Genomic DNA, 25906 nt, shown 5'->3' with positions numbered 1-25906 from the left:
GGGGAACGTGAAGGTCATCCTGGGAGAAGAGCATGCGGGACAATATATATCACAGTGGCCTGTGTTGGAAAATATAACCTGCCATATTTTTTTTTGCTTAAATGCATAATTTTATTTATAAACTACACTAGCTAACTCTAGAAAATACTATTCCCAAACAAAATTTACCCTGCTAAAGGGATTCTGTCTGGTCCAATAAACATTTATTGTTCATTTTCTCCTTCTTGTTTCTGGTCATTCTCTGTTTTCTTAAATATCATCATCTGCCCTCCAAACTTCACCTCACATCCTTTAAAAGCCTAGACCAAAGTTTGCTTCTTCAGTGTTCTCTCTCCCTCCCTCTCTCTCTCTCTCCCCCCGCACCACACCTCCCTCTCTTCTACCTGGAGAGCATTTACTCTTATCTCCACTCATTTTGTCACTACATGTTTACTTTCAATGTGTCCCTGTGTCTTTTTTTACAGTTCAAAGAGAGAATAACACATTGCTGACTAACATTTGGTATTTAATATTTCTTAACTTGATGTTTGTAAATTATATACTCTTTCTTAACCAAAAGAATTACTTATCACTTAATCTAAAATATACTCTTTCTGTCACTAAATTTAAATGGAACTTCAAGTTCAGCTAAAAGTGAAAATGCCATTCTGTATCTAAATCTATATTATAACATTTAAAAGCATAAATGGCCTTTTCTGAAATTTAATTCTTATATGGAACAAATGGTGAAAAATTATCTGTGTATGAGAAATTTGAGGTGCATACTGAGATTGTGGGGGTTTTTTTCCTTAAAGACACTGAAACTCAAATAAATAAAAAGTGAAACTAAAAAAGCAATTTTCTCCATTAAACCAGTGTTTTAAGATATTGAAGTAATTTGGCATAAGCATCATTGAAGTAGTGAAAACATGAATTTTATTTGGTTTTTAAAAAAACTATAAAATTTTAAGTAATGCAAAAAAGCATTAATCTGGGGCAAAGGAAGGGAGAGATCAACTTGAAATATGTCATACAGAAATTGCATATAATTCATTGCTTTATAGGAAGTAACTGAAAAAAAATAACCAATTTGTTGATCTTGTGTGGACTACTTAGAAATGCTCTAGTGGTGAACATGAGCTGTTCACGCCCCACCATACCCCCAGCACCTGGCAAACGTGTCACGTGGAAGGTGCTCAGTAAAAGATTTTGCAGAAAGAGTACAGTGCCTTCTGACAATATATTTTCTGGTCATTTCGAAAAAGATGTTGTGTTCTTTAGCTTTATCATGGTCTCAATATTCTTGATTTATACTCCAGAATAGGTGAGCTTTGAACTGTTTCCAAAGTTTAGGGTTTGTTTTCTGAATCAGGAATCATATAGAGATTACTCCTTTGTTGGTGCTCTTAAAGACTTTCTTGTGTACTGCTACTATAATATTGATCATATATTACATTCCATATCATCATATCATATTATATCTATTTACTTTTACACATACTTGCCTCAAGCTTTAGACTACAAGCAACTCAAGGGTGGTATTGTATTTTTGCCCTAAATTTTGTGCTCCCAGAACAAAATGGTCTTTCCTAAAATTTGTTTCCGTGTGGTGGCAGCTGCTCGTTGACTGTTTTGAGAGTGAAGGAGAATCTGAATTAAGTATCTGACCTTTTTCATCCATAGTTCTCTTTAATAAATTAAGTCATTCCATCAAAATGATATTAACATTTGAGAACTTATTAAACTGTTCCAACTCTTCAAATAACATATTGAACTTAATAGCAGAAGAGATAAATTTTCAAGTTTAGCTCGACATACTCTGTAAAAATTAGTATATAACCTTTGTGTATATAGTGGTGTTTCTTGTGTAAAGAGATGAGTACTTCAGAAATATTTTCCTTCTGTTTAAGTAGCATAAATTCCTTGGGAGAGTTGACCACATCTCCTGCACCATCTCGTCCAGTCCTAGAAATGGGAAGGCGCGGGCCACACCACCTCAGAATCCAAAGTGACGTGCATGGGTTTACTGTACATGTTCAGGAACGTTTCTGGGTCCATGAATTCTTCAGATTTGTACAAGTACTTTATTATTTGTTGTGGGGGGAGTAATTCAGCTGCAACCTGGTGCAAGTTATCGCCTGGTGCTTTCGTGCCCACTTTAACAGTCTTAAAAAGGTACAGTGCTAGTTTATGAGTCTGGGTGAGAAACTCTGTGACGACCTCTTTCAGGGACTGTGACTGTGTCACGTCATCCAGATACATGACTGGCACTTTTATTACTGAAACCTGCCATTGCAGGAAGACCCTCGTTGGGATGTTATGGGACACTACTATAATTTTTATGCCTTCGATAAAAAATTCTGTTTCATCCCTCTTACGGTTGAGATAATCTAAGAGAATTTGATGCAGAGCACCGTTGGAGGACTCGAGGACATGCAGAATGGAAGTAGGGTATATGAGCAATAATCCTGTTACTGCTTCTTCTAAGTGATGTCTCGAAATTGACTGGAACACTTGTTCATAGTATTCCGTAATATCTTTTTTTTCTACGTTGGCTCTTGTCTTGGCCACTAGAAACATCCTGTCGAGAAGGAATTTCTTTAGCTGCAGTCTTTGCTTCTCTTCCTGAAAATGCAAGTAATTGCTTCGTGGGACTTGTGGTAGAAGAGATTCCAATGGAGAAGATCTTTTGTTGACCTTTCGGGTTTTGACTGAGAAAGACATGATGAGTCCTAATTATTCTTCCGGAAGATTCCAATTTTTAGCTTATTACAGTATTTACATCATAAGGATACCTCTTCAGTGATGAACTCTTATTTTTATTTTTTCTGACAAAAAGAAAAAGAGTTTACTCAGTTTGTCAAATGCTACTAAGTAGCAAAATCCCTTCCCAGTGTTATCAATAAACAATGCCCTCAAAATGAAAGTGAATGTTAAGACTCAAATAATGAAGATTTTGGTGTGTGCGTGTGTGTTTACAATGAAATAACTAACGCTTGCATCCTAGGATAAAACTGCAATGAACTGGGGAGTGGGAAGAAGAGAGAACTTGATCTGGAGAAGCTCACTCTGTTTTTGTTTACATTATTATTTTCCTCTTCAATTTATAGTCCATTTTTTCTCAACATTCCATCCTTGAATTATGTGTGCACATACACACAGGGAGATTGAGATGGAGATGGATGTATCTGTATATAGCTATATAGAGTATATATGTTTTACACACACACACACACACACACTGGTGTCAAGAAGTAACGCCTACTTGTGTGTTGTTGGTAGGGTAATAATATGGGTGTAATAATTTATAATTTTACTTTGAACATTTCACCTAAAATGTCATATGGTGTGCTTGAGTGAGATATTGCTGTGTTACAGAATTGCATGCTTATGATTTTATAATAAAAGATTTTGTAATAAAGGGAGCACTATTTGTGCCAGACTATATCTATATTTATATCATCTACATCATCATCTATCTATGTATATATGTATGTGTATATATATATGTATAAAGAGAGAGAATATATCTGCTGACAGTCACTGACAGTAGCTTTGGCATCACATTAAAACATTTTTTCATTTACATAATAGTGATTACAGATTGTCCTTAATTTGTCATTTTTTTAAAAAGTGGTATTTTCTGTAATTTCCCAATTTCTTTTGTAATACTCGCCAATAATATTTTTTAAATCTGGGCATCTCTTAGGTCCTTATTGACTTATTTCCCCTTCATTCATTACACTGAAAGTTAATAATGTTGACTGGATAATAATAGTAAACCTTGGAAGGAACTAGTTTTGATTCTTTGTTTTTTCTTCTATCAACAAACCTCAGAAATGGCTCATTCTTGGGGGTCAAATAAAAAGTTCCTTTACATTTAACTTACAAACTTTTTCTTTCCTCCAGATCAACTTAACATTTTCCTTTCTTCAAGTGCTTCTTTCTTTGACCTGCCCACGAGATCCTGCTTGTCCTCCATCACTGTTCCAACTGCCAGTGTGCCTTGTATTCTATCTCATTGCCACGGCGACCTGGTGAGTCAGAATGTCAGTGGTGTTAAAGGGCCAGAGGGTTCTGGCAACTTCCATTTCTTAATTTAATGAGGATATCCCAACAGACACCTCGACATCCCGAGAGAGGAAATGAGGGCTTCTTTTCCCAAATGACTTATTTTTAGACAGATGCCTTTGTAAGCCAAACAGGTGGGGGACCTGTACATCTTCCTACATGTATTCTTTTCTTTTGCTCCACAATTTACAGGAGAGAAAACTAAAGTTATATACCTTGAGCACAATAAAACATGCTCTCAATAGTGCCCCTACTCTGTCTACCTCGAGTAAAGAGATATTTATTAACTAATTAAAGAGTTTAAGGACACGTCAGATTCTGTGTAATGGTGACTGTGTTACAGGCATATCTGGGAGTTATTGCAGGTTTCATTCCAGACTGCCCTTATAAGTGATCACATTAAACTGAGTCATACAAATATTTTGCTTTTTCAGTGCATATAAAAGTTATGTTTATGCTATACTATATTCTATTAAGGTGCAATAGAATATTTTTTAAATGTATATACCTTGATTAAAAATACCTAATTGCTAAAAATAGCTAAACATCATCTGAACCTTTAGCTAGTCATAATCTTTTAGCTGGTGGTTGCTGAAGGTTGGGGTGACCGGAAATTTCTTAAAATAATACAATAATGAAGTTTACTTTATCAACTGACTCTTCCTTTCACGAACAATTTCTCTTCATAACGTGCAATGCTGTTAGCATTTTACCCATAGTAGAACTTCTTTCAATATTCAAATCAATCCTCTCTAACCCTGCTTTATCAACTGGGTTTGCACAATATTCTCAGTCCTTTGCTGTTATTTCAATCTTCATAGCGTTTTCACCAGTAGTAGATTCCATCTCAAGAAGCCACTTTCTTTGCTCATCCATGAGAAGCAATTTACCCATTCAAGTTTTATCACAAGAATACAATAATTCAGTCACATCTTCAGGCTCCACTGCTAATTCCAGTTCTTTTGTGATTTCTACCACATCTGCAGTTACTTCCTCCACCAAAGTCTTGAACCCCTCAAAGTTATCTATGAGCATTGGAATCAATGTCTTTCAAACTACTGTTAATATTGATTCTTTGACCTCTTCCCATGAATCACAAGTATTTTTAATGGCATCTACAATGTTGAATCCTTTCTAGAAGGTTTTCAGTGGACTCTCCTAGATCCATCAGACAAATCACTGTCTATGGCAACATGTTTATGCAATATGTTTCTTAAATAATAAGACTTGAAAATTTGAGTTATTCCTTGATCCATGGTCTACAGAGTGGAGGTGTGTTAGTAGGCCTGAAAGCAACATTAATTTCATTGTACATCTTTGTCACACCTCTTGGATGGCCAGGTATATTGTCACTGAGCAGTATTATTTTTGAAGAAATCTCTTTTTCTGAGCAACAGGCCTCAATAGTTGGCTTAAAACATGTAACAGACTATATAGTAAACAGGCTTTGTTGTTCCATTTATAGAGCACAGGAGAATAGATTAGGCATTTCTTAAGGGCCCTAGGATTTTCAAAATAGTAAATGAACATTGGCTTCAACTCAGTCACCAGCTGCATTAGCCTCTAACAAGAGGGTCAGCCTGTTCTTTGAAGCTTTGAAGCCAAGCACTGACTTCTCTCTAACTATGAAAGTTCTAAATAACATCTTCTTCCATTATAAGGCTGTTCATTTACACTGAAAATCTGTTGTTTAGTGTAACCACCTTCATTAATTATCTTTAGCTAGATCTTCTGTATAAATTGCTGTAGTTTCTACATCATCACTTGCTTTACCTTGCACTTTATTTTATGTAGATGGCTTCTTTCCTTAAATCTCGTAAACCAGCCTCTGCTAGTTTCAGGCGTTTACTCTGTAGCTTCCTCATCTCTCTCAGCTTTCATAGAATTGAAGAGAGTCAGGGCCTTGGTCTGGCTTAGTGTTTGACTTTAAGAGAACATTGTGGTTGGTTTGATCTTCTACCCAGACCACTAAAACTTTGTATCAGCAGTGGGGCTGTTTCACTTTCTTATTTGTGTGTTCACTGGAATATCACTTTTAATTTCCTTCAAGAACTTTCTTTTTGCATTCACAACTTGTCTAAACTGTTTAGTGCAAGATGCCTAGCTTTCATCCTGTCTCAGCTTTCAACGTGCCTTCCTCACTGCCCTTAATCATATCTACCTCTGACTTAAAGTGAGAGACATGTAACTTTTCCTGTCATTTGAACACTTAGAGACCATTGTAAGGATGTTAACTGGCCTAATTACAATATTGTTGTGTCTCGGGGGGAGGGAGTCCTGAGGAGAGGAGAAGAGAGGGGGAGACAGCTGGTCAGTGCAGCAGTTACAACACGCACAGCGATCAATTAAGTTGGCTGTCTTATATGGACATGCTTTAGGGCAAAGCCCTAAATAATCCTAACAGTGCTCAAAGATCACTGAACACGGACCACCGTAACAAATAAAATAGTGATGAATATGTTTTAAATACTGTGAGAATTCCGGAAGTGTGGCACAGCAACAGGAAGTGAACAGAGAGTGCTGGAAACATTGCTCCAATAGACTGGCTCAAGGCAAGGTTGCCACAGGCCTTCCATTTGTTAAAAGCTCAGTATCTGTGAAGCGCAATTAAAGGAAAAAAGCACAATAAAATGAGGTATTCCTGTGTAAGAAACTTCTATAGGATTTGGTTTTCTTAATTTAATGGGAATTTAAGTTAATTTTTGGAATAAACATTTAATAATACCATATCTTAAAATTGCATTCATGTGAGCTCTAAACCACAATTTTTAAACAAGGTCAGAAAACACTCTCATTCAATTTTTAAAAATTAAACCTTAGAGTATCTTTTCCTCCATAAAATTTATGTTATCCAAACTAACTATCTGGTTTTAATAATACCTAGTGATAAATTATCCCAGAAAACGGAGGCCGAGAGGTGACTTAATAATTTTTTAATTGTGTGGTACATAAAAATTGACTGTAATTTGTCACTGCTATTCACTTTATTACTCCCTGAAACAATACAATCTTCCCCAAGGTGCACAGAAACTTGTCATTGCCCAGTCTGGGGACTGTTCTCACCTTTATTCATCTTATTGCTTTTCAGAATGTAATTATGTTGGCTACAGCCTCTTTTATGGCCTCCTCTCCTCCCTTGGTTTCTATGACTTTGTACCTCATGGAATTTCCCCCTAAATCTCTATTGGTGACCTAGCCCAGTTTCTTCTCACAGCCAACTCTGGGCAACACTGAGGCACAGAAAATCTCATCATGTAGATTTTCTCTCATTCTACATCCTTGATCCCTGCCCAATTAGCTCAGTACCATCTGTGTTTCTCTTTTGTGGGGCAGGTGGGTGGCTCTTAATGTCACTCTTGCCTCCAAATTGAATGATTGATATTGATGATTGGCTATGGAGTCTTTTGTGCTGAGTCCAACTGTGATTTCTACTCCTTCTAAATCTAAGGCTCAAGACAGATACAGCTAACTTGTTGGGGTTAACAAAGAAGGAAAAAACTGAGTTTCCATTCCAGCATTTCCTTTTTTTTAAATATATTTGACTGATTATGCTATTACAGTTGTCCCATTTTTTCTCCCCTTTATTCTCCTCTATCCTGTACGCCCCCTCCAACCATCATTCCCCCTCCTTAGTTCATGTCCATGGGTCGTACGTATAAATTCTTTGGTTTCTCCATGTCCTATACTGTTCTAACCTCCCCCTGTCTGTTTTGTACCTACAATTTATGCTTCTTTTTCCCTGTACCTTTTCCCCCATTCCAGTACTTTCTCTTTATAGAAATTCCCAAATTTTATTCTTCTTTACAACTCTTCTTCTTGGATGTACCCCTATGCTTTCAAATTTTAAATGTCAATATTTTAACTATTATTTTCTTTATTTTTCTTTCAAAAATATCCCACCTATGTCTCAGTATTTTTTGTGTTATCTCATAGGCAAACATCCTTGGTTTTTACCTTTTTATGTTTCCTAAAAGTTATGCCTCAACTCTGTTCTGTTACAAAGTCTTTTTACTCACTTTGAAATGTATCATGGGTTTTTGATATTCACTATTTCTTTCAAACACCTAGCTCTTTATTCAGCTTATAATAAGAGGTTTTTTTTTTTTAACCAAGGTATTCTTCTAGATTTTCTTCTCTTTACCTATTCAACAAAGAGCATAAACTTTAAGACCTTAAGACACTAGTTTTACAATTTTTCCCTTGTTTACTTACCCTTTATAGTATGCTAGGAGAGGGAGCATATACATTTACCATGTCCAGAGTAACATTATTTTATTTTTATTATTATTATTTTTATCCTCACCTGAGGACTTTTTTTCATTGCTTTTAGAAATAAAGAGGGAGAGAGAGAGAGGGAGAGAGAGTGACAAAGAGTGGGAGAGAGAGAGAGAGAGAGAGAGGGACAAAGAGGGGGAGAGAGAGAGAGAGAGGGAGAGAGAGGGGGAGAAAGAGAGAGAGAGGGAAAGAAACATCAACTGATTGCCTTCTCATACAGGCCCTGACCAGTAATTGAACTCATAACCTTTAGATCTATGAGGTAATGCTCCAACCAACTGAGCCACACTAGCCAGGGCTATTTCATTTCATTTCATATCATATCCCCAGTGATGGATTATACCAGGGAGAAAAAGGGGGACATGTAACTTCAGTGTTTGATATCTAACACTGACTTTGATCAAAGGCAGCAGGAGACTTTATAGAGCATTGCCAGCTGGGGGCCCCTTATGAGTGCATAAAGGTAGATGAACCCTTTTACGTAAGATTCTTCCTCCACATGACACCATTCTTGCCAATTTTTAAAAATAATTTTTGCCCCTATAAAAAGGAGCTCACCTGGACTGCTACGCTCACCTGAGGTCCGGTCGCGCGCGCGAGCAGATTAGCGAACGGGACCCACACTTGAAACCCCGGAGGGGCGCCCACACCTGAAACCTCCGAGATAATTTGGAGCAGAGACTAGCTGCTCCACCCACAGGCCCAAAACCTCGGAACCGAGTGCCGCGTGATTCAGTCCCAGGGCGGCCCCGCCCGCCTGAGAGACTCAAGCCCAGGGCGGCTGGATCGGCCCCCAAGCACAGAGCCGGTGGCTCAGCGGGCTGCTCGCGCTCACCAAGCACAGGGCCGGCTGGGTGCCTGTTTTCCAAATACAAAGCTGCTGGCGAGTGTCCTAACCCCAAGGCGGCTGAATCCGCCACCTGCGCGCCAGCGTTCCAAGCCCTGGCGGCTCGATTGGTCAGCCGGCTGCGCGCTCAGGGCACAAAATAACGTCACAGACCCAAAGCGGCTGGATTCCCCTGCTGCGCACGCACGCGTCACAAGCCAAAGCGGCTGGATTGGCTGATCAAGGGACTGATTGACTGCCAGGGACCACACCTACAAAACAGCGAAGAGTGTGACCCAGGATGAGAGAAAAGTGAAACCAATCCTTCCAACCACCACCTCCCGTTGCACAGACAGGACACCAGCAGAAATAACCTGACCGGTTTAAAGCCAACAGAAGATTTTTTTTTTTTTTTATCCTTTTTCTTTTTTTTCCTTTCCCCCTGAATTCCTTCTTCCTCTCTCTTTTTTTCTTTTTTTTCATTCCTTCTTCCTCCCATCCTTTACCATTTTTATGTCTTCTTCCTGCCTTCTTTTATCTATTTCTATGTTTTAATTTTTGCTAAAATTCCTTCTTATCTTGCCTCCGATCTTTCTTTATTCCTTCTTCCCTCCTTCCTTCCTTTCCTCCTTTCCTATTTCCTTTTTCCCTCCTTCCCATCTTTGTTTTGGTTTGTTTTGTGTGTGTGTGTGTGTGTGTTTTTTTTTTTTCTTTTCTTTTGCCCCCCCTTTCTCTTTTTCCCACAGGTGAGACAACAAAACCTGGAGTGCTGAAAAGACTAGAGTTAGACCGTGTTAAACACATAAACGTCAGCTCAAGACCAGTGAGCACAGGAGAGTAAGGAGACAGCACCACCGAATCCCATTGGCATTCTACCATAGAAGTTCATATCATAAATCCAGGGAGTCAGAACAAAGCAATTTAAGACGCAGAGGCCAACAAGAAGAGCCTCACAAACAATGGGAAGACAAAGAAACAATTCCCAAATGAAAGGAAAGGAGGAAGTCTCAGAAAGAATACTAACCGAAAAAGAGGCAAGTCAACTATCAGATACTGAGTTCAAAGCAATGGTCATCAGGAAACTCACTGAGCTCTCTGAGCTCAAAGAGAACTACCAGAAACTACAAGGAAACTACAATGAACTCACTGCAAACTATATCAACATGAAAAAGGAAATAGAAAATATCAACAAGAGCCAAGAGGAAATGAAGAATACAATTTCTGAATTGAAGAACACAGTAGAAGGAATTAAAAGCAGACTTGATGAAGCAGAGGATCGGATCAGCGAGCTGGAGGACAAAGTAGAAAAAAACACCCAGAAGGAGCAAGAAAAGGAAAAGAGGCTCAGAAAGAATGAAGAGGCAATAAGGGAAATGCAGGACAACATGAAACGTAACAATATCCGTATAATAGGAATACCAGAAGGAGAAGAAGAAGAGCAAGGGATAGAAAACCTGTTTGAAAAAGTAATGATGGAAAATTTCCCTAATCTGAGAAGAGAAAAAGTCACCCAAATCCAGGAATCACAGAGAGTCCCAAACAAGAGGAACCCAAAGAGACCCACTGCAAGACACATCATAATTAAAATGGCAAATTTCCAAGACAAAGAGAGGATCTTAAAGGCAGCAAGGGAGAAAAAGGAAGTAACATACAAGGGAGCCCCAATAAGGTTAGCAACTGACTTCTCAATGGAAACGCTCCAAGCCAGAAGAGAATGGCAAAAAATATTCCAAGTACTGAGAACCAGAGGCCTGCAACCAAGACTACTTTACCCAGCAAGGCTCTCAATCAAGATAGAAGACCAAATAAAGAGTTTCCCAGACAAAAGAAGTCTAAAAGAATACAGCTCCACCAAACCAGCTCTGCAAGAGATGCTAAAGGGACTGCTTTAAGGAAAGGAAGGAAAAGAGAAAGAGAGAGGAACACAGGCAGGAAAAAATGGCAATGAATAACTACCTATCGATAATAATCTTAAACGTAAATGGATTAAATGCTCCAATCAAAAGACATAGAACAGCTGAATGGATAAGAAAACATGACCCACACATATGCTGCCTACAAGAAACCCATCTCAGGACAAAAGACTTACACAGACTGAAAGTGAAGGGCTGGAAACAAATCTTCCAAGCAAATGGACAGGAAAAAAAAGCAGGGGTAGCAATACTCATATCTGACAAAATAGACTTCCAAAGAAGGGCCATAAAGAGAGACCCAGAAGGTCACTTCATAATACTCAAAGGAAGAATCCACCAAGAAGACATAAACATTGTAAATATATATGCACCCAACATAGGAGCACCCAAATACATAAAGAAAATCTTGGAGGATTTCAAGAAAGATATTGACAGCAACACAATTATAGTAGGGGATTTTAACACCCCACTATCAAAAATGGACAGGTCTTCCAAACAAAAGATCAACAAAGATATTGTGTCACTTAACAATACCTTAGAGGAAATGGACTTAACTGATATATACAGAGCTTTTCATCCCAAAGAAGCAAAATACACGTTCTTTTCAAGTGTCCATGGAACTTTTTCAAAGATAGACCACATGATAGGACACAAAGCAAGCCTCAACAAATTCAAGAAAATTGAAATCATATCAAGCATCTTCTCTGACCACAAGGGTCTGAAACTAGAAACCAACCCCAAGGGTAAAAACCCAAAACACTCAAAAGCATGGAGACTGAATAGCATGCTATTAAACAATGAATGGGTCAAGAATGAGATTAGGGAAGAAATCAAAAACTTCCTGGAAACAAATGAAAACGAACTCACAACAACCCAAAACCTATGGGACACAGCAAAGGCAGTCCTGAGAGGGAAGTTCATAGCAATACAGGCCTACCTTAAGAAGTTAGAAACAGTTCACACAAACAACCTAACCCTATGCCTACAAGAACTGGAGGAACAACAACAAAGACAGCCCAGAGCAAGCAGAAGGAAGGAAATAACCAAGATCAGAGCAGAACTAAATGACATAGAGACTAAAAGCACAATTGTAAGGATCAATGAATCCAGGAGCTGGTTCTTTGAAAAGATAAACAAAATCGACAAGCCTTTAAGTAGGCTCATCAAGAAAAAAAGAGAGAGGATCCAAATAAACAGAATTAGAAATGAAAGTGGAGAGATTACAACTGATACCACAGAAATACAAAGGATCGTAAGAAATTACTATGAAGACCTGTATGCTAAGAAATTTGAAAACCTAGATGAAATGGACACATTTCTAGAAAAATATAATCTTCCAAAACTGAATGAAGAAGAAGCAGAAAACCTGAACAGACCAATATCAGCAAAGGAAATTGAAGCAGTCATCAAGAAACTCCCATCACACAAAAGCCCTGGACCAGATGGTTTCACAGGAGATTTCTACAAAGCATTTAAGGAAGAACTAACCCCTATCCTTCACAGACTATTTGAAAAAATCCAAACTGATGGAAGACTCCCAAACTCTTTTTATGAAGCCAACATCATCTTAATCCCAAAACCAGATAAAGACACAACGAAGAAAGAAAACTTCAGGCCAATATCGCTGATGAACATAGACGCTAAAATTCTCAACAAAATATTAGCAAACCGCATCCAGCAATATATTAAAAAGATCATCCACCATGACCAAGTGGGATTCATCCCAGGGATGCAAGGATGGTACAATATTCGCAAATCAATAAACATAATACATAACATCAACAACAGCAAAGACAAAAATCACATGATCATATCAATAGATGCGGAAAAAGCATTTGATAAGATACAGCACCCATTTCTGATAAAAACACTCAGCAAAGTGGGAATAAAGGGAGCAGTCCTCAACATAATTAAGGCCATATATGAGAGACCTACAGCCAACATCACACTCAATGGACAAAAACTTAGAGCTTTCCCACTAAGATCAGGAACAAGACAAGGATGCCCTCTCTCACCACTCCTATTCAACATAGTATTGGAAGTCCTAGCCACAGCAATCAGACAAGAAAAAGCAATAAAAGGCATCCAAATTGGAAAGGAGGAAATGAAACTGTCACTGTTTGCAGACGACATGATAGTGTACATGGAAAACCCTATAGACTCCACTCAAAAACTACTCGACCTAATAAATGAATTTGGCAAAATAGCTGGATACAGAGTCAATACCCAGAAATCAAAGGCATTCTTGTACACCAACAACGAAACTGCAGAAACACAAGTCAGGAAAAAAATCCCATTCGATATAGCAACAAGAAAAATAAAGTACCTAGGAATAAACCTAACCAAGGAGGTAAAAGACCTGTACTCAGAAAACTACACAACACTGAAGAAAGAAATTAAGGAAGATACAAACAAATGGAAGCATGTACCATGTTCATGGATTGGAAGAATCAACATTATCAAAATGGCCATACTACCCAAAGCAATTTATAGATTCAATGCAATCCCTATTAGAGTACCCATGACATATTTCACAGATATAGAACAAACATTGCAGAAATTCATATGGAACCATAAACGACCTCGAATAGCTGCAGCAATTTTGAGAAAGAAAAAGAAAGCAGGAGGGATCACAATACCTGATATCAAACTGTATTACAAGGCCACTGTAATCAAAACAGCCTGGTACTGGCATAAAAACAGGCACATAGACCAATGGAACAGAATAGAGAGCCCAGAAATAAACTCAAGTCTATACGATCAATTAATATTTGACAAAGGAGGCAGGAGCATAAAATGGAGCAAAAACAGCCTCTTCAACAGATGGTGTTGGGAGATCTGGACAGCTACGTGCAAAAAAATGAAACTCGATCACCAACTTACGCCATACACGAAAATAAACTCAAGATGGATAAAAGACTTAAATATAAGCCGTAACACCATAAAAGTCCTTGAGGAAAACATTGGCAGGAAAATCTCAGACATTCCACGCAGCAACATCCTCACAGACACATCCCCTAAAGCAAGGGACATAAAGGAAAGAATAAACAAATGGGACCTCATCAGAATAAAAAGCTTCTGCATGGCTAAAGAAAACAGCACCAAATTACAAAGAGTACCAACAGTATGGGAAAACATATTTGCCAACGATACCTCAGACAAGGGCCTGATCTCCAAAATATATAAAGAACTCACTCGACTCCACTCCAGGAAGACAAACAACCCAATTAAAAAATGGGCAAAGGACTTGAACAGACACTTCTCCAAGGAAGACATACAGAGGGCCCAGAGACATATGAAAAGATGCTCAGCATCACTAGCCATCAGAGAGATGCAAATTAAAACCACAATGAGGTACCATCTCACACCAGTCAGAATGGCCAACATAAACAAATCCACAAACAAATGTTGGAGAGGATGCGGAGAAAAGGGAACCCTTGTGCACTGTTGGTGGGAATGCAGACTGGTGAGGCCACTGTGGAAAACAGTATGGAATTTCCTCAGAAAACTAAAAATGGAACTGCCCTTTGACCCAGTAATTCCGCTGCTGGGATTATACCCTAAGAACACTGAAACACCAATCCAAAAGAACCTATGCACCCCAATGTTCATAGCAGCACAATTTACAATAGCCAAGTACTGGAAGCAACCGAAGTGCCCATCAGCAAACGAGTGGATCCAAAAACTATGGTATATTTACACAATGGAATTCTACGCAGCAGAGAGAAAGAAGGAGCTTATACCCTTTGCAACAGCATGGATGAAACTGGAGAGCATTATGCTAAGTGAAATAAGCCAGGAAGTGAGGGACAAGTACCATATGATCTCACCTTTAACTGGAACATAAGCAATAGAAGAAAAAAGCAAAGAAAATATAACCAGAGACATTGAAGTTAAGAACAATCTAACAATAGCCAGGGCGGGGGTGGGGGGTGGGGGCGGGGATAGTGGGAAGAGGGTATTACAGGAACTACTATAAAGGACACATGGACAAAACCAAGGGGGAGGGTGGAGAGGGGGGAGGGAGGTGGGTTCACCTGGGGTGGGGTAGAGGGATGGGGAGAAAAGGCATACAACTGTAATTGCATAACAATAAAAAAAAATATAAAAAAAAAAAAAAAAAAAGGAGCTCAATTGTTATTTTCCCCCCTTGTGTGTTTTTTGTTTCACTTTTCTTTTAAATATCTTGGTTCCTCCAATATAAGCCTAAAAGAAAAATGATAATCCTTTATAGTGACAATTTTCATATAAATTCTACAAAATATCACTAAGCCATCCCTTCTTTAAAAGAGTACTAATCTCTTAATTGATGTTGGCTTAAAATATATGAAATTGCCATTTCTAAAACTTAAAAACTGTCTAATATTAGCAGTTTTCGTGTGATTCAACCTATTCAAACTATTTAGAGCAATAGTTTTTGCCACTATAAGTAATAGTTTGACCTTCATTTTCACAACGCACTTTTCCCTTTCTTGATGTATTGTTAGTTGTTTGGTTGGTTGCTTCTTCCAAATTTTAGTCTCGTTATCACAGGGCTCTCTGAAACGACTTACCTGTTTCCTTGACTTTCATGAACCACACACTTACGTGTCAAGAGTAAAGTTTTGAGCAGACAGAAATAGAATCGACACGTATCAATAGTTTGATTGACTGCTGTATGTAATTAATTTTAATTATATATTCCCATTTCAATGGATTATCAGCATCTGAGTTCCCAGCTGCCACAGTCCTTGTGTGTTTCATCTATTAAGGGCCCATTATTTCCCCTTAGGTGGTGACTCAAGCAGAACTCTTTTATCAGCCAGTGGGATAGAGATACATCAGCGTTTTTCCTCCCAGAGTAATCTGTTTAGAGTAGATATCCATGTTCAAAAATTGACAAGTGGCAGGGACCTGAATTCAAATTTATTATGCTGAGGAGACCTTTTTCAATTATCCTACTTATCTACCCTTGTTATCCAACTTCTCTCACATAAATACACAACGTACATTTGTAACTCACGTCAAGCAGTGCGCCTTAATATTCACTATGTACTTTATCCTCTGGTTTTATTCTGTGGAACCAAACGTTTCTGAAACAATAAACTCTCAGTGTCCTTTTGTCTTCGTAAGGCAGATAAAAAGGATTAAAAAGATTAAACACCATTAATTATTTACTGTGTGCCATAAACTAGAGGTTTTTACTTATATTAAATTAACTTAATCTTCAAACAACCCTATACAATAGATAAAAATTTTGCCCGCTGTTTATAGAACAGGAAGCTGAAGCATGGCGTATTGCAGTACCTTGCACACCTCAAACAGCCTCTCAATTACCTGCTTACTATTTCCACCTAGGGTAAAAAGAAGATAAATTCTTCCCTTTCTCTGTTCTCGGTCACGGGGTCATTCTTTGCTCCTCTATGACATGACAGTTCCTTAGGAAGTAGAGAATAGTGTATGGTTTGAATAAAGAAACTTGAAAGGAAAACCCCTCCATCATACCTGTGATTCAACAAAATTGATGTACTGTCTTTATCTTTTCATTCATCTCAGATTTATCGATGCCTTTGGTGTGCCAGATAATATGATAGGCACTGTATGAAACACAAACATGGAAAACACCTGGTCTGTAATTCCAGGAGTTTAGAGTCCAGTAAGGATGATGAGATATCCATGAATCACTACAGCATGGGGAGAAATAGAATAAATACCACGTGAATGATGTTCAGTGCTGCGGAAACACCGAGGTAGAAAGGTGCTTGAGGTTACTTGGAAAGCTTAAGCAGAGTTCTTTTGGGGGCACTGCCTGCGGGGAACAGAGTTGGGGAGTGGCTTTGTGGCTGTTTCTTGGATTCATTTCTTTAGAAGGTGAAGATGTGTGTTAACTGAACTTGATGTCTGGTACCTGGAATACCAGATCCCACGTCAACCTTTCACTTGTGCTCATGTGCCGGAGTAGTGGAGAAAACGCTAAATCACTTCCACTAACTTTTTCTATGTTTTGACATATCTAAATAATCAGTGTAAGACAATTCAGGGTCTAAATAAATTGCTAACAACTAGAAGCACATATGTACATAAACTATTAAGTAGATAAAATATACCTGATTTAGCAGAGCAAACCAGAGGGAGATTAGTTACCAAATTACTAGATATTTGAAGATTTATAAAACAAGGAAATCTATCCTTCAGAATAGCTTCTTTGCCCCAAACATTAGAGAGCAGTGTTTGGTAATCATTTATCAAGGAGAATGGGAATACTTTTTATTCAATTCAAACACTTAACATATGTCTACTATCTGTAAAAAAAAAAAAAGTGCCAGATACTATGGAGATACTCTTGTGAGTGAGGTAGCACATGAAAAGTTTAGTTCTATTAGTGGATCTTAAAGTCTCCACAATTACAGGGGCTGGAGAGAAGAAATACTATAATAAAGACATAAACAATAAACACCAAAACCACAAAGTACTGGAACAGTTAAACTTGGCTAGCAGAACCAGCATTTAAGCTGGGCATAAAAAATACACGATTTGTGGGGGTGGATGGAGGGTGGATCAGAGGAGGGGGTCAGGAAAGGTGTGGATCGGACTCTGTAAGGTGGAGGCATAAGGGCAGAGAGCATGCGTTACAGAGCTGGGACATGTGGCACTTCATTAAGAAAATGGCAATAGCCTGGTGTGGCTAGAGTGTAGTTCTCAAACCACAGAATCTGGAAGTTTGTTAAATGCAGATTCCTGGTCTCTAGCCCTAAAGGGTCTGAATTAGTTACCTTAAAGTGAGGTCCAAGAACGTAAATTTTTGACAAGTGTTCTTCCAGTGGCTCTGCCTATATCACTTGAAGAAAGAATGTGCTAACTGTGGTGACTTACACCCTGCCTCTCTTAGAATCACCTGGTGGGGAATTTTTTTAAAGAGCCAATTCCGGGCTTATTCTTAATTAGTGTGGACTGGAGCTCATGGCCTGGCACAAATAATGCCCCTGTTTTATTGCAAAATCTTTCATTATAAAATCATAAGCATGTAATTCTGTAACATAACACACCATATGACATTTTAGGTGAAATGTTCAAATTAAAATTATAAATTATTCCACCCCTATTATTACTCTACCAACCACATTCAAGCAGGTGTTACTTCTGCTGGACCCTGCATTTGTGAAAGCCTGTCCAGGTTTTTCTAAGTATACTTGGGGTAGAACTGCTGGCCTAGGCCTGTGGGTGAGCAGAGGGCAGGAGGGGAAAAGGAGAAGAAAAGGAAGCTGCAGCCAGTGTGAGGAGGACTCGGACACCATGCTCAGAGGTTGGAATTTTACTCTTTGGGTTGTAGGGAATCACTGGGATTTTTTGAGTGCCTATAGTATGTATTTTAGAAAGTTGCCTGTAAAATGCAGAGAAATTAGAGATGGGAAATGCCAGAGGCAGCCTGAGCACTTTTACGAATTCTGCAGTTGGCAAATGAGTGCTCTTCCCTTCTTCCAGTCGAAGAGTAAATTGGTTCAACTTTTCTGGAAAGTAATTTATGATATGGATCATGAACTTAAAAATGTCATACTCTTTGCCTAGCTAATGCGTCTTCCAGGTACATATCATAAAGAAATAAAATGACTGACATTTTAATGTAAAGATGTTATAGGAATCATAAGAAAGCCCTGGATGGTGTGGCTCAGTAGATTGAGTGCCAGCCTGTGAATCAGAAGGTTGCAGGTTCAATTCCCATAAAGGCACATGCCTGGGTTGCAGGCCAGTTCTCCCAGTTGGGGGCATATGAGAGGCAATGGGTATCTTTCACACATTGATGTTTCTCTCCCTCTCTCCCTCCCTTCCCATCTCTCTAATAATAAATAAATAAAATATCAAAAATAAAAAAGAATGAATCATACAAAAGAAAACTTTGAAAAATTGGGTATGTTAATTATGGAATAATATGGTGCCCTGAAACCATTTTTGAATACAATTTTAAAGGCACACAAAACAGTTATTCTTTTCTTTTGTCTTGTTTTTTAAATATATTTTTAAAATATTTTATTTATTTATTTTTAGAGAGGGTAAGTGAGGGAGGAAGAGAGGAAGAGAAACATCAATGTGTGGTTGCCTCTCATGTGTCCCCTACTGGGGACCTGGCCTGCAACCCAGGCATGTGCCCTAGACTGGGAATCGAACTGGTGAACTCTTTGGTTTGCAGGCTGACACTTAATCCACTGAGTCACACCAGCCAGGGCAAAACACTTATTCTCTAAAATAAATAATATAACACAAAAAATTGTACGTGCCATGTGATGCCAATTTTATTTATTTACTTATTTATTTATTTTAAGATAAAGAGCAGGGAAGGGAGAAAGAAAGAGTGAAACATTGATTTGTTGTTTCACCCATCCATACATTCATTGATTGATTCTTTTATGTGCCCTGACTGGGGATTGAACCCACAACTTGGCATATTAGGATGACCAACTGAGCTAGCTGGTCAGGGCCACAAATTTTATTTTTAAAAATAGATTGAAACCAGAGTAGAGAGACATCTAGCCAAATGTCAAAACTGGTGGTATTTGGTGGTAACATTTGTTTTATATTTTCAAAAACTTTTAAGTCTTTACATTACTGTTTGGCTCAGGAAAAAAATAGCATAAGTCAATAAGGCTGTGCTTACCATTTGGTGGGAGGTGATGAATATGTTACTGTTTGTGAGTCTGGGATAGTTTAGTTTAAGAGACTGCTGATGGGCAGAACGTGTAAAATGGCAGATCCTGGGCTAGGTTGAACAGGGAGGATAAACGCTCAGGGATGTTTGGTCTTAGTGACTCTGAGACCAGATAGGAATACTTAGAGTTGAAAGATGGAGCAGTTATCAAGACACAGTATAGGAACTGTTGGCGGCAAAATGGCACCAGCTATTAGACCGGTGGAGTCAGACTGGACATGGGCTGGTTTAGCAATCTCAGTACTTGAGTTCTGGGCAAGAAAGAATTCAGAGCCAAGACTCAAACTATAAGAGAAAGTTCATTTAGAAAATCGCAGAGGTAGAAGAGTGAGATGTAGAAGAAAGGGGATCAGAAAACAAGTTACAGAGGCAAAAGAAGGGCCTTGGAGCTGAGGGGAGAGAGGCAAGGAAAATGCACCTGCGGGAACAGTGTGGGTGTTCTCCACAGAGAGATCAGGTGGGTCATCTGTCCTAGGGTATTTATTCCCTCTCTAAAGCTGGGGATTTTAGGGGATGTCCTAGTGGAAGGTCTCAGTAGAATATTCATCTGCTTTTCCAGGTGTGTCTTTTTAGGGTCATGGTCTCCACTGATTGGTCAGTGCCGGGGCAGGAGGTCATTAGTCAATGCAACTGGTCCGGACGTCAGCCGTGCTATTGCTCCCTCTGGTTTTGCTGCTTTTCTGGGCCTGCAGCTGAAACACAGTAGAGGCCCAGATGTCTTCTCTAGTTTGACAAAAACTATGTCTCTGTGGTCAACAGATCCAAGGCTTTGTTGCTAAGATTATTCGATGTGGGTCAGAACCTCATTGTCTTGAGGGTTTAATGCTCAAGGGAGTGGTTGTGTGAGGACTTCTATGGGGGTTGTATGAGGCTATTCTCCAGCCCCCTTGGTCCTCCTCTAAGGGGGTCTACCACATGACTAGTGACATACCAGGGAGGAAATGTCAGGGGAGGGTACTAACAGCATGAACAGCTATATCAAAAGTCAGGGGGGTCTAAAACTTATGACCAGTGATATGTTAGGGGAGGAAAGGTCACCCTGGGGGTGAGGTCCTTGTTTTCCCAGTTTTGCTCATTGCTGGGTACCTGAGGCACTCCACCCTGGTGACATTTTATACCTGGACTATTGTTTCTCTTCTGCTCATGGCTAACTGCCTGCTACAGAGCCTCAGTCCAGAAAAACCTTGCACAAAGTGAGATCTTTGTATGACCAGCCTAAAGGATAGGATTGGGAGAAAGGTGGCTCTTTAAAGATTTTAGCTGAGTGCACACAGAGTCTGAACTAAGGCATGTACTAACCCCGAGGAAGACACGCAAGTCATTACCCAGTTAGACATGACTTGATCACCAGGGTGTGGGAAGGGAGATATGCTAGGACTTCAAGGTGACTCTGTGGGCTTGAGTGTCAGTAACTGGGATGGCAGAATGGGTTTTTTTGGCGGGGGGTTGTCTGTTTGTTTTATACAGATGGAGGATAGAGGAGAAAGCACAGATTTGGGAAGAAAAATTGTATGTATTATGTTGAAGGGAATTGCTATAGAAACATTCAGGTATAAATGTAATCAGAGTCTGGAGATCTGCAGAAATCTGGATTGTGATGCAAATTTGATAGTCCTCTGCACTGAGGGAAGGGTTGAAACCATGGAAACCAATGTGATTGTGAGATAATGAAAAAAACAAGAATGTGGAGAAGAGTACTACCACTCGGAACACCTAATTTTACAAGTGTGCAAAAGGGAACCAATGAAAGATGCAACAAAACATCAGAAATAGATGGGGAAAACACAAGGACATGAAGGTCAATGTAGAAGTGGTTTAAAAGTGGGTGGTAATGGCAAAACTCTAAAGAGAAGTCAAAAACCTTGAGGGCCGAGGTGATCTTTTAATATTGGCAGTTAGATGTCTCCTGGAAACTTGAACAAATTAATTCAGTAAAATGGTTGAGGTTAGCCAGGTTGCAATCACTGAGCGAGTCCACACAGAATAAGTAATCAAAATCTAGACCAGGCCTCCAAACACTGGGGGTGGAAGGAATGAAAGCACTCGGTGAATTGTGTAGGGTAATTACGCCACGTGACCCTAGGGTTTTCTCTACTGAAAGCTAGCGTGCTGCTTGTTTTTAATTTCCATGGCGTCCGGTCGGGAAGTCGGAGTCGGGAAACGGAATGCTGTGCTGGGTACTCTGAGGACGCGGTGTGATTGTCAGTTCTCCACAGAGGTTCTGGACACTTCTAACACTAACCTGTGAATTATGTTTACTTTTCCTCTTTTATCAGCGCATGCTATGTCAGGTGGCATAAACACAACAAATCTTAGTGTAGTGTTTAATGACTATAAAAATCTTTTGAGTGATAGCAAAGTGGCTTTCCACATACAAAGATAATTATCATTGGAGTCATAGCTTCATAACTTTAGTACAAGGGTCTGCTCTGGCCCATAGAATCTATTATGATAAAACACATCATCAATGATTTAATATCTGTTATAGTGCTTACTTTTGGTTTAACTTTGATCAATGGAATTGAGAAAATTAAACTAATACACATTTAGAGTTTAGCACCACCTACATAACATATTCCTTTTACAGTTAACGAAAAGATGGCACGAATAGGCCAATTGGTATTACTTCCCTCAAGTGCTTACCTAACATAACAGCAAGGTTGATAAAAAAATATATATATATATAAATACTATATAATACTAAAACAGTGAGATGATATTTCTTATGAAGTACTTTTCAGGAAATATGATAGATGTTTCAGTAAGTAAAATGGTGGCTAGAGCTATTCAAAAACAGTTTAGGAATCTGAAGTTTGTGATACTCAATAGAGAAGCATGAAATGTTTTTACACAGAGAAATAATAGGATACGTGCCATGTTGGATGGTGCTAATAACTGTATTCAGGATGTTTGGAAGGCAATATCTTAGAGCTAGAAATGCCTACTAAACTGTTGTATTCTATATACGTAATGAGGATTTCACTAGAATTTAAAGCTATAAAATGCATTTCTATTTAAAGTAAAAGTAATGTTAATCCAAGTGTGAGTAACCATATCACTTTTGTTTTGTGTAACCAGAGCAGCAATATAGTAAAAGCAACATAGTAAAATATTTTTAATGATTGTCTTTTCCCTAAATATTTAAGCAGATTTTTGTTAATTTACCCAATGAGACTTTATTATCCTTCAACCTTTCCAGGCAACAGTAAATTTAAGGCCCTTATGCCCATTCTAATTCAGAACAATTCTATGTTTCGTCAGAAACCACACCTACTAACATGAATAGTTGAGGACATTTCAGACTCATAGGGAACTAGATATCACTGTTTTAACACATGTAATTATAAGGCACAATCACTGTTTTGTGACGTGAGTTATAGGTCATGGAAATATGCTAGGGTAACCACTTCATTTGGGAAGACAAATCCCTAGGGTCCACAGTAACAGCATAGTGAGGGAGTAAAGGCACCTGGTCTTCCATCAACATCTTTCAGTGCTGGCATCTGCTGGAGATGCATGAATGCCTTTCCGGTTCTTGCCTCATCTGTCACTCTAGTTCTTTGTCTCTATGACAGAACCTTTCAGCTACCTACGTGCCCCTGTTGATCTCATGGAAAAAGCATTTAAATGAAGATACTTATTCCAGGAGAGTTCCTAGGCAGAGCTATTTTAAACGCTGTGCCTTTGTACCCTGAAATACAGATAAATAGTCATTTTGTCTCTCTGTTAGCCTTGAGGCGCTCTAAGCATCACATTTGGTAAGACATTGGCTGCAGTAACTAGAAAGTCTTAACTACCAACCCATTGATCTGGTTGGTAGAAATCATTATGACTCTGAATATTTTGTATTCTTGTAACGATTTTCAATTGGCTAAACCATTTCTGTCCAGTTGTGATATAATGAGAAACATCCAGCTATTAATAATTCAAAATAAATCAAAACATAATTATAAAGTCACCAGACTCAGAAACATATAATTCACTTTAGGACCAAATATTAAGATTGTTTCGATCACTTTCAACTTCTTTAGAAAAACAACTTGAATATTGATGCAGTTGCTGTAATTAAATTTATTTATGATTATAATTTTTATTAAGGATTTTTGGTTCTGAGAGAGCCCACGCCTCTTTGGTTGTTGTTTGATGAGTAGGGTAACCTTGTTTTTTACCATAAATGGAGCTGAGAGTGTGACATTAATTTCATATCTGGCAGTTTCATGAAATCATTTTACAAGATAAAGAAATAGCCTGGCCTAGTCATTGTTTGATGGGTTACTCTTGAATCTCCTTCCTAAAATATTGCACCTATCTACCATGGGCCCATGTTCAATGTCTGTCACATTTGTGTGTGTGTGTGTGTGTGTGTAACTTTTCAATAATAAGACAGCACCACAATAAAAGGAAAGGATACTCTTAAGATTTGAGTCTTGACTTAAGGTCTCTTTTTGGATCCCAGGTCACAGGGCTGGGAGAAGTGATATTAATGGGTTAGCAGAGGTGGATGCCAACTCTGTGACTTGTGTTCAGTATCTCATCCTTAGCTGTTAGGAATTTGCCTCCAGTGATGTATTTGGGAACCAGGCTAATCTTCCATTTTTTTAGGCCATTTACTAAGAACTATACTTCCTAAAAGGAGGGTTCTTTTTGGTCATGTTTTTATTATATTGGAATCCAAATGCATCTGTTTATTTGTGAATTAAAAGATAAAAAGTCAATAGCTCTTTTGACTGAAGACAACTTTACACTTCTACTTTGAAAAGCTAATTTTTAGAAAAATGAAAATCTTTTCAGGTAAAACTAAAGCATAGCCATACTTTGCAAAAGTTTTAAAGTGATGATCAGGTTGCGATTGTTATTCTCTTTTTAGTGACATAGTTTTACTGTAATATTTTATAGTTAAGCTGTTTTTATATAATGAACTATAAAAGTAAGCAAACAAAAGGAGGAAAAAGTTTAGGTGATGGAAAATAAAATTAAAGAAGATATTTGTGTTGATGGTAAATTAAAATGAAAGTCACCCACGTTGTACAGGGAGCTAGATTAAATTTTGACTGCTGTGTGTTACGTGAGTGGAAAAGAACGGTCCTTGTGAATACTATAAAAGATATGAGTGGAGAGAGTATTGTTGAAGCAGTATCTTGGAAATACAGTCAGTGTGTCTGAAGCCAGTGCCTATTTATCTTAAATTAATCATTTTTCCTGAGTAGGCGGGTGCTAATGCCGGGGCTGCATGCCAGTGTCTTCTGATTCATGGCGCAGACACGGCTGGGCTCCCCTGGACTGCTGAGAGCTGGTGCGACGGGGGGACCTCCAGGTGTAACTCTTCTGTAAGATTATGGACTGTGTTTTAGGTTTTTCAGCCTTTTACGGGGATTGAGAATCAATGAATACTTGTTTTTAAAATAAATCCTAGAGTGCAGCTAAGTCTATTTTATCTTTCTGCTGTCAAGAGGGCATGAAGGGTATTCAAAATATAGGGCAGCATTTTTCTCCTCCTCTGTTAAACTCTCCAGCCAAAGGAGTTCTTAGAGTTGAAGTGGAAAAGGCACCACGAAGGTGCTAAGGTCTCTGAGGGTCGGGACCCTGCTGCTGCCAGGCTGAGCTGCAGGGTGGAGGGCGGCACTGTGGCTGTCAGGCAGCTAACCCCACATCCCCATGTGACCTCTCATTACAGGCTGAGCCCTTGAGCCTGAACTTAAAAAATCACCTTCCCACTTCAAAAGGTGACCTGAAGAAGTGATCTGATTCCTTAAAAATATAAATAAATAAACATAAAATTTAAAAAAGTAGAATTTATTTCCTAGGTCTTATCACTAAGTGTTATCAACTTGCCAGGGGTAGAAGATGGGGTAGCAAGAAGACAGGGGGGTCTCCTTGTCCCTGAACTGAACAGTTTACCAGTGATTTAACCGTCTTCTTCCTCCCGCTTTATACCTCTGACATATATGTGCACACATACGTAGTTGTCAGGGGAAAGATTTCAGAGATTTTGACTGCTAAGTGTGAGAGATATGCAAAATGTAACCAAGCCCTGGGCGGGTAGGTCAGTTCGTTGGAGCATCCTCCATATTTATAGATTTTTCTGAGGTTTTGTTACAGCAACCTATCATCTGTAGCCCAGCATGCCTTTTTTTTTTTAACTGAACAGGTAATCTCATGAGA

General features: G+C 38.7%; 2 protein-coding genes across 2 annotated transcripts in view; one reads left to right on the top strand and one right to left on the bottom strand.

Annotated features, from left to right (window-relative positions):
• The window catches only part of LOC112319833 (zinc finger protein 804B), a 472412-nt gene that overhangs the window by 29040 nt on the left and 417466 nt on the right, over window positions 1-25906 (top strand). The window lies entirely within an intron of this gene.
• TEX47 (testis expressed 47) lies at window positions 1945-2703 on the bottom strand. The gene has a single exon (XM_024577157.2). The coding sequence runs from the start codon at window positions 2701-2703 to the stop codon at window positions 1945-1947; it is 759 nt and encodes a 252-aa protein (XP_024432925.1).

The sequence above is a fragment of the Desmodus rotundus genome, chromosome 6, assembly GCF_022682495.2.
Source record: "Desmodus rotundus isolate HL8 chromosome 6, HLdesRot8A.1, whole genome shotgun sequence".
In the NCBI taxonomy this organism is placed as follows: Eukaryota; Metazoa; Chordata; class Mammalia; order Chiroptera; family Phyllostomidae; genus Desmodus; species Desmodus rotundus.
The sequence above is the reverse complement of the archived record's forward strand: the minus strand, read 5'-3'. Positions and strand labels throughout refer to the sequence as shown.

What these genes read in the sequence shown, in the direction of transcription:
- TEX47 (XM_024577157.2), bottom strand. Translation starts at nt 2,703, where the DNA reads ATGTCTTTCTCAGTCAAAACCCGAAAGGTCAACAAAAGATCTTCTCCA.